Source organism: Brassica oleracea, chromosome C4 (genome assembly GCF_000695525.1).
Source record: "Brassica oleracea var. oleracea cultivar TO1000 chromosome C4, BOL, whole genome shotgun sequence".
Classification (NCBI taxonomy): domain Eukaryota; kingdom Viridiplantae; phylum Streptophyta; class Magnoliopsida; order Brassicales; family Brassicaceae; genus Brassica; species Brassica oleracea.
The window spans coordinates 49,198,411-49,208,026 of NC_027751.1; the positions used below are offsets into that span (position 1 = coordinate 49,198,411).

General features: G+C 36.2%; 3 protein-coding genes across 3 annotated transcripts; 1 reads left to right on the top strand and 2 right to left on the bottom strand.

Annotated features, from left to right (window-relative positions):
• The first annotated feature begins 114 nt into the window (after window positions 1–114).
• On the top strand, window positions 115–479 carry LOC106339134. Its single transcript, XM_013777942.1, has one exon. It carries the CDS (start codon window positions 138–140, stop codon window positions 477–479), a length of 342 nt encoding a protein of 113 aa, XP_013633396.1. The 5' UTR covers window positions 115–137.
• A 629-nt stretch (window positions 480–1,108) lies between these two features.
• Window positions 1,109–2,099, bottom strand: LOC106339639 (protein YIPF5 homolog). The gene has a single exon (XM_013778485.1). The coding sequence runs from the start codon at window positions 1,973–1,975 to the stop codon at window positions 1,256–1,258; it is 720 nt and encodes a 239-aa protein (XP_013633939.1). The 5' UTR covers window positions 1,976–2,099; the 3' UTR covers window positions 1,109–1,255.
• An 828-nt stretch (window positions 2,100–2,927) lies between these two features.
• Window positions 2,928–4,192, bottom strand: LOC106341043 (protein LITTLE ZIPPER 4-like). Its single transcript, XM_013779860.1, has 2 exons — window positions 4,110–4,192; window positions 2,928–3,409 (listed from the first exon to the last, which is right to left on the bottom strand). The coding sequence occupies exon 2, from the start codon at window positions 3,391–3,393 to the stop codon at window positions 3,178–3,180; it is 216 nt and encodes a 71-aa protein (XP_013635314.1). The 5' UTR covers window positions 3,394–3,409; window positions 4,110–4,192; the 3' UTR covers window positions 2,928–3,177.
• Window positions 4,193–9,616: the final 5,424 nt, after the last annotated feature.

A 9,616-nucleotide genomic window follows, 5' to 3' on the forward strand; every position in this document is an offset into this window, starting at 1 on the left:
AAAGATAGTTGTAGGTTCGTTGAGGACCGTTCCGCTAACCCATCTTCTCGTCTAATCACCTTTATAAATACACATCAACCACATACTCAAATTCAAACCACAGCGCTTTCTAAACCGGGTATTAATTGGACTCAGACATGACAGGTAACGCTGGTTTAGTTAACCTGGAAACTGAGGAAGAGAAACAAGAAGCAAACGAACCTAAACAACGCAGTGGAGAGGAAGACTGCGAGGAAGATGACTTGTTCGAGATAAACCTGGAGGCCGTGAGTGATGCCAAGTCGTCTCGGCGGTATGAATGTCAGAGATTTCCGGCAAGGACAGGGAGCGTTTTACTAGCGAACTGTCTGTTACCAGCTGCGGACATCTCCGGTGCCGTGCCGGCGACGTCAAGGGCTTGGAATGATTTGGTTTGGTTTAGAAGGCTCCTCTATGTTGAAAATCTAGGGACTGATAGTAAGAAGCTTAATTATTTTTGAAAACAAGGAATTACGTTTTCTTTTTTGTAATATATTCTACTTGTATCTGTAATGTATTTACTTGTAATCATCTTTGTATATCTGAGTTGCAAGTCTTGATCACAACAAATGAGTTGAGATATGTTTGCTTGATCCAAATCATCAAACATCTAAGCTGATTTGCTAAACGTGGAAAATGAGTAGATCAAGAACATTCGCGTAAACCTATCTTGTTACAAAGATATGAGAATTGGGAAAAATATATAGGCCAAGCAGAGGTTTATTCCCAAGTCAATTTCAGCACCTAAGATTAGATTATGCCTTTATAAAACACTCTCTCCCTCTTATTCTGGCATTAAGAGTAGGAGACGATACTGAAACACCTAATCCAGATGCTAAACCAACTCATCTTCATAATCCAGATGCTAAACCAACTCCTTGCCTCCCTAACAGTGTCAAGCATTGCTACTTGGATCTAAATGGACAATCAAAGCTAAAACACATCTCATAACTTCTTACCAAAAGCATATGGCAAAAGAAACACTTTTAAAAAACAAAATGCATATAAGCATTTTGTTATTCATTCGTCCACGGCATGATGAACACTCGGATACTATCCATATATAGTATCATGAAAGAGAACATCTTGATGAATTGTGTCAAAATATAATTTACCTCTGAAAAATCAAAGTGAAAGATACAAACTTTGAATCAAATTCTCATTAACATATCTCTAAAATTTACCAAAAAAAAAAAAAAAGAGCCTTTACACCTCGCTAAATCATAAACAGAGCAAATCAAAACACAACGAGAAGAGAGAAGAGACAATAGATCAAGAAACAAGCGTACGAGACCAACCCACGATGCTCCCCTCCACCATCAGCCAAAGACACAACCAAACAAGCACAAGCCCTCGTGGCCCACAACACAAACACCCCCGCAGCCACAAACCTAACCACCCCAGCTCCCTGCGGCACGAACAACGACGCAGCAGATAAAACCACCACGGGAAGCAAACAGTACCCAACCAAACTCGTACACGTGTGCAGATTCAAGTTCCCACTCCTCCCCGCAAGCATGTTAAAAACCGCGTAGAGAAAGATCGACGAAACAACGATCCACCCGAGAATCACACCGAACTGGATCTTCCCGGCGAGGAGCTGGAAAAGGCAAAGCGCGAGGTAGAGAAAGATCGGTCCGGAGAGATCCGAGTCCCTGTGAACGGTTTGATTGATTCGGAACGGGTTGAGAATCGATCGGGTCTTGCTCCAGATTTGTTCCGGGTGGATCCCGAGCTCGTCGAGGAGAGGCTCCTCGTCTTCGAAGGAGGATGAGCCTCCTCTGTTGTTGAAAGGTCCGGCGGGGTCTGCGGATCCGATGTCGAACGACATGAAAGGGATCGCGGAGGAGGAAGGGCGTGGTGGTGGAGGCTGGAAGGGAGAGCGCGGGAATCGTCGTTGCTGGACGTTGTTGGCTCCGGGGAAGACTACTGGTGGAACGGCGAAGTCTTTCGTCATCTTTCGGATCGGTGACGGAGTCGAAATTAGGGTTCAGGTTTGGATCAAATTGGACGACGTTACAGAGAGAAGCGTGTTTAAAGAAGAAGGTGCCTGAGGGTAGTTTCGTCATTTTACAGAGTAATATACTTTGATATGACGCAACGACAATTCATTAAGCTTCGTTAGTATTGGGATGTTGACGTGTATCACGTATTGAAAATTACTATTGTATCCTCCTCGTGAGTTAGAGTAAAATTTATAAGGCCCAATGGGTCTCACTGGCCCAGTAAATATCAGTCCTCCATCTTTGGTGAGTGCAGCAGCCTCTCGTAAACAACGATAGAAGTTCTATGTTGTGGAATGGGTTCGTCACAGTTTTCGCACGGACAACGTTGGTGTCGGCTTGGCTATTGTTTGTGGAATTAAAACTCTGCAATCACATGTAGAGTTTTATGTTTTCCAGCTTCCACTGCTCATGTATTATTCGTGTTTTAACAGATGTTGTGGTCCATAAGTTGTATTTAACAGATATTGTTAAAAAAAGTAAAGTTAATGGAGATTAGTTTAGGTATGTTTGAGTACACACCTTTTCTTGTGTCCTCTTACATCATCGCCAATACTATCCACTTATAAATTTATTATCAATAGTTAACCATATAATTTCGCTTATTACCTTGAAAATAATTCTAGCTGAGAACGTAAATCTCTTAACGAACATAACTATGACAGGAAATAAAACTACACTATTATAAAGTAGTGATTTTTTTTTTCAAAACATAAACAAAGGAAAATGTAGAATAATAAAATGGATACAGAAGCTATAAAGATAGTGGTTGTTTAAGAGAAATGGAGAAGGTACAATGTAGTCCCAGAATCAACCTAATCCTAAAGAACCAAATTCCACTTGAAAAGGCAAGAAAGAAAATATATTTAGCATGTAAATGGAAACAAAAGTAAAATATCCCACAATTTGCTTATGTCCTTTTTGTAGTTAATAAATTAGAATAACCCACAATTTTAAAATAAAGATAAAACAACAACAAAACTACTTGATGATTTATAATACTACTACTAAGTTACTAACCACTACTCTTAAGTCTTAACTATTTTCTTAGATTACACCAAAAAAGATAAAAAAAGATGGGTTCTTCTAATTAAGCAGGGTTATGATGATGTTTCAGTCTACCCAATCCAAATCTTGTCCTAAGATTTTTGTTGCATCAAGATTGTCCAGAGGCAGAGCTTGATGAAGATAGGTTGTTGTTGCTTCCTTGATTGGATCCATTAGGGTTCTTGGTTTTGGAGAGCTTCTGTTTGAGTTCCAAGAGAAGTTGTTGATTCTCCTGGTTCAGAATCTGAGCTTTCTTCCTCAACCTTTCGTTCTCCTTGATTATATAACAGTTTTGCACGTACAGCTTCGAGTTTAGCTTCTCCATTTCGATAAATCTTGCCCTGTTTTATTTTTTAAAGATAAAGAGAAATTATGTTAAAGTAAAAGAAGAAGAAGAAGAAGAAGGTTTGAGTTATTAAAGCTCTACGTTATGATTATAGTTGAAGTTAAATCATTGTAGCACCACATGGGCTGTGCAGCCTCACACGTTTAATGTGGAATTACATTAAGCAAAAATCATGAACGCATTTATTTCGTTTTCAACCAAAAATGTCAATTTTTTCTTTTAGAAGAAAACAATGATCGACCAGAAGAACAATCATGCTCTTTGTGGTTGCGAGAATAGAAAAAAGAGCCACCACAACCATGAAAAAAAAAAAAGTAATGACGATGCAGTAAGTATTAAAAAAAAAGGTATAATGATGAAGTTCCAAAACCAAAAAATACATAACACATTTAGACAAGGGAAAAAAGAAGAAGAAACTGACCAAAACAAAGCAGGTACGAGTAAAAACAGAGCCAATGATCTTTATTGTAAAATAAAAAATGGAGGAAAAGAGAGTTTCGAAATTACAATGAAAAACAACAACTAGAGTTTACTCGGTCGCCTTTGTCTGAAAGAAATGGCTAAACTTTAAGTTTTCCCATTTAAAGTTTGTTATAAAAACAAAAAAAATAAAATAAAAAATAGTTGGTACTTGGGATGATACTCACGTTGCTTGTACGTGAGGGGAGATATGTTTCTAACGAGAAAGAGATTACCTTTAGGTTAGAGTGTTGGAACCGAATGAAGAAGTGAAAGTGGGTTTATATGTTTGTAGGGAGAGAGAATACTTGTATGGAAGTTATAGGGACAAAGAGAACAAAATGAAGATAGTGTCTCTTATATAGAGCCACAAAAGCTAGGGAGAGAAAGAGAAGTGGGACATGCCCCTCTCTCCTGACACAACAATCATGCTTTTTGTTGTGTTTTTGCTTAGATGGCGGCCGAATTCGCAGCTCTCAATATTTTGTTTTTGTTTTGTTTCTTTTCTACGTACTTTACATTAATAACCTTGTGAAGGAAAAAAGTAGAGAATTTTTTGTGTTGCATCATGTGAATGATGATCGAAAGAGTAGAGTAGAGAAATAAAGAAAATTGCATAGGATTCCCAACAAGTTTGAGGTGCTTTTGTTATCAACAATAAGCCTGACATTTTTAGTGAAACTCAAAATACAAAATTAAAATGTTAGTAAAACAACAAGAACGGTTCTTTCTACCCTAAAGTGACATTTAATATGTAGACCGGCTTGGTTTTAATACTAAGATAGGAGAATGGGTAAATTTGTAGTGAGTAAAGTAAATAAAGAAGGGCTGAAACGAGTTATTGAATGACAATGATGATGAAGAGGAGCGCTATAGGCCCTCGTCGTCCCTCAAAGATTCGCAATGATGGTTGGGGATAGGTTCGAAGCATCATCACTCGTTATTCAATTTTCAGTTTGGACCATTTTCATTACTCTCTTTACTTTTTTCATTTCCCGGTTTGGTCAATATTGGTTTACTCTCTCAGTTATGAGTGTGTCACAGCGTGAAATATCTATCATATACTAGTTTATAAGGTGGATTTGTTTTTACTTTTACGGGCTCTTTCATCATTTCATCATACAGCTTCTCTAACCATCGTCCCTCGTGGACCTCGTTTGGTCGCATAGTAGTACGAATTATTGCACTTTCACGTTTATTATAATGACTTTTTCTGTATAAAATCTTGTGATTTTTTGTTATTCTATTCATGGAATAAATTTGGAAATCATATTTGATTAATGCATGTTTTATGAACTGTGTGTTGTCCTTTATTTTTCCTCTTGCGCTAAGCTTTCCAAATTGGCAATGGTTTTATAATTTCAAAACACAATTTAGAACCTATACAAATAAATTGGTGGTAAAAATAATAATTAGTGGGTTGCACTTCTTGCTTACATCAAATGCAGTGATCATTAATAAGTTTTTTTTTTTGTTTTTTTTTTCATTAATAAGTTGAGAGGTGCGTGTGAGTCCATCCATGTTTTGTTAGGGAATTTGAAATGACATAGGTAAACAGTGTATAAACTAGTACACTTGTATATTAGTTCTATAAATGTTATACGTATAGGTTGCATGTGCAGAACATCAAAAATAAGGTCTATAGTTTGTTAACTAAAAGGGAAATATCTTCGTTTCTAAATTCGTGTTAGTATGAAACTATTTTTCTTTTCGGTTTATTCCCATTCACGCGTTTTAATTTCGGTTCTGAATTTTTTTTCCAGCTGTTATTGTAGTTTCAAAAAGAAAATGAACACCCTTTGGAAAAAATTAGTATGAAACTATTTTCCACTTTTAATCATTGTAATTTGTCATCATTTCGTCCCTTTAGAACTTTTTTCCTTTTATGTTTTGGGTCTCCATAAGGTATAAAGTGCGTCCATATTGCATTGCATGGAAACAATATCATAACATCTTCTGATTTTAAAACATAAAACAAATATTTAATAAAGATTTTGTGGGGTGGAGCACAAATGATGATATACATGGGTCTGAAGCATATTAATTAAGAGATAAATGTCACTCTATTTCTATTGCAGCTGCGACATTTTTTTTTTTTTTTTTTTTTTTTTTCTGAGACATATTACAAAGATGAAAATATGATACAAATATTCAGCGGATTCAGCGCCGCAGGAAATATGAATAAAATACTGCGATACAGTTTAACTGCGGTTTACATAATATTGCGGAAAAACTGTGGTTCATCTAAAATAAGCAGTTCAAAACAATATATGAATTGTGACAAAGTGTAACTGCGTGATACATATATTTTTTGAACTAACATTAATATAATTTATGCTTATGAATGTATGTATGTTATTTTATATTTAAGATAAATAAATATTGACTATTTTATTTGCTACAGTTATCTAACCACATTTTCTACCTTTCTTTTTGTTTTCAACTGCGGTCGTGTAACAATGTTGTCCCAGCACTCCTTTTTTATTTCAATTTATATTTATTTTATTTACAGAAATGACAGCAACAAAGTATCTTGAATGGTGACATATATTGATCCCGCACATCATTTCTTTTGTCCCGCTCGACCATTCGTAACCAAATGTGTAGCTTGATATATACTTTTCAGACACTGACCTCTCGCGTGACGCCCACCTTCAATTGCTGAGAAGTAAAATAAATCCCAATAAGTTATGCATGTTTTTTTATTTTTTGAAAAAATAAGTTATCCATGTTTTTGCATTGCATTGTGGACTTTATATAATGTATATATTCAATATTTTTAATTCAAAATATTTTTTTTGATAAGTTGAAAATTAGTAACCCTAGTCTATAATTGTCCCCGATCCGTCTTTACGGATATTGGCTAAGCATAAGTTACCTCAAATTTTTTAATGCTCAGCCAAATAAGCTACCTACGTTCGTAGTTACTCATAAAATTAGAATTTATTTAGTTCAGATTTTTTAATGCATTCCGCTTTCATCCTGCATTTTGGGGGTTCCACTTCGTTTTGTTTTGTCTACGCAATTTTCTGTTACTGATATTTAATTTCACAAAGGCAAACAAAAGTTGTACAAATGAGTTTAAAATAGGAAAAGAAATAAAACAGAGAGGGAGCACCGTGTTAGCTTTGCTCTCTGGGTGTTACACTATCGTGCAAAACTGAATCTTTATGCACATGCGCTACTTTATATTAGTTTGTAATCCAATAGGCGTAACTAATTTAGCTTTAGTTCCGTATTGTGTGGGTTCATAACCTTTCGTGAATTTGTCCCACGATGAATATTCTTTTCGAATTAAACTCGCTTAGCAAACGTCATATTAACTTTAAATGCATATGAACATTAACATCAAACAAGTCGCTCAATGCTGATGTAAGATAACCAAAAGCGTATGTGATCAAGTAGTTTCTTTGAGCGTGCAAGAGAATCGTTGTGGGCAGGAGCAGAAGAGTGTATTCAGAGGAAGGTCAACTGACCCCATAAAACATTAAGAAGTCGTTCAGTTTTTCATTAAAAATGTATCCCAACCAGTGCCGGCCCGATGAATTTGAAGGCTGGAAGCCCAACAGAAAATAAAAACCGCTTATAAATATGAATGAAAAAGTTTTAATTGCATTTGAAGGATGTAGGCTTCGAAGACGTTACCTCTAAGGCTCAACCTAACGGCTTAACCATTATGCTATAGACAATTACTGTTCAAACGAAGGCCGATAAATTATGTATTTATTGTCGGCCGGAAGCTCAAGCTTCCACCGCTTGGTATCAGGGCCGCTACTGATCCCAACCCAAAAATATACTGATATATCTATCAAATTTCATTCAAGTACAATTCAATAAATATATTATATACTAAAATAATTAAAGTTCAACAATACTGAAAACTTCTTAGACTTGAGAGTAGAACCTTTTGAACATCAGAGAATCTGATTGACTAATAAGAATTGAAAAATGACATTTAGGAATATAGTTTACTTCAGTAGTAATAAATAGAAGCCTAGGAAAAGGGAGACAAAATGGGTCTTAGGGCAATCACGAAGTAGAAGTAGGAGTAGCTAAGTTACAAAAAAAAAAGTAGGAGTAGCTGTCAGTCCCCTAATAAACCCTCTGTTTTTGTAGCATCCAATGATGACCAAACCCCTCTCTCTCTCTTTACTGCTTTTTTTTTAACATTTTTTTTACTAGTGTAATTACCCATTTTATCTATTTTTCTTTTAAATTTTGCTTTTACACCGTATCTTAAAAACTGTTTACTTGAAATCTATATTATAATGAGGGAGATTTTGCTATCTCCTTAGCCTATGCATGTCAGCCTGTTTTAAAAAATTTGTGGGACCCGCAGAAGCACGTTGACGATGAATGACGTCTCCGTTGTTTATTTTCGGCCTGATTCCTATGCTCGCTAGCCCATTACCATAATCTATTAATACAAAAAAATGATTGTCGAAGCCCATTTAAAGCTTCCATAATTCCGACCCAAGAGCTATCCACGTCATCAAGCATATTGTGGGTCTCACTTACAAATTAAAGACTACTTCCGGTCTTCCGAAGAAAACGTATCGATTTGAATCCCTAAATTTACGTATCTCAATTTTCAGTACTCTTACGGAGATAATCTAATCATGATTGAAAGTCTTATAACATTTATTAGCAGCACACATGTATCTAAAGGAAATAGAGAAAGGAGGGAATAAATTATGTGTTTTCTTGTCGCTGAAAAAAAGGAGATGATGAATAGTGTCGCTGTTTTTTATTCAGCATCACCCAATCTGTTTAATTATTAGATCGCTGCGTTTTCGGTTTCTCACTCTAGCGATCAATAAAGAGGAAAACTGTTCATCATTTTCGGTCGTTCATATTGATCGCGACGATCTTGGAACGACCAGGGCTAATATTTCAAAACTTAGTATAAGTGAGATCTCATCGGCAATGGTTTATCAATCAATGTTGATCTGTCTCAGAGAGACAATTGGATGTGAGTGTGTGATAGTGGAAGCATGGCTAAAGAGGAGCTGCAAAAATGGGGACTAAGGCCGATGAAAGGTTCTCTTTCTCAAACATCAATATTATACAAGTCTTCTTTATAACCTTGGTCTCGACAAGGTTATGCTTCCATTTTTTTGGGTTGTGTTTTAGAAGTTGTCATAAGCTGCACTTACCAAGAGTAAATCATTGGAGAAATGAAAAAAACCTTGCCGGAAATGCCTTGGGGGTTAACAAGAACTGGCATGGTGGCTTATTTTGCGGTGCTGGTAGTGGTTGTGGCGGCAGTGTGGTGATAGACGTCGTGGGAGCGTCAGCAATGTATGTGGCTTTATGCATGTGGAGCTAGCTTCCATATTTCTATCATATCAGTTTTTTATCTTTTCCAGTTTTGATTATAATTTTCCTGATAAGGATTTAATCCTATTTTTGGTTTTTCTTCCTTAGTTAGGATATGATCTTTGTCAAGACTGATGACTTTCTGACTGATTCACTACAAGAAAACAGCGGTATTCTGACGGATATTCCGACGGAAAATGAAATCCTCGGAATTTCCCGAGGAAATTCCGAGGAAATTCCGAGGAAACCCAAAATTTAGGTTTCCTCGGAATATACCGACGGAATTCCGAGGAAACATCAATCCGTCGGAATATTCCGAGGAAATTCCGAGGAACTAGTGTTTGAGGTTTCAAAATCTCGAATGTTTTTTTATAAACGGATCGATCGATGTATTTATGTCCAAAAACGCATCGATCGATCACTA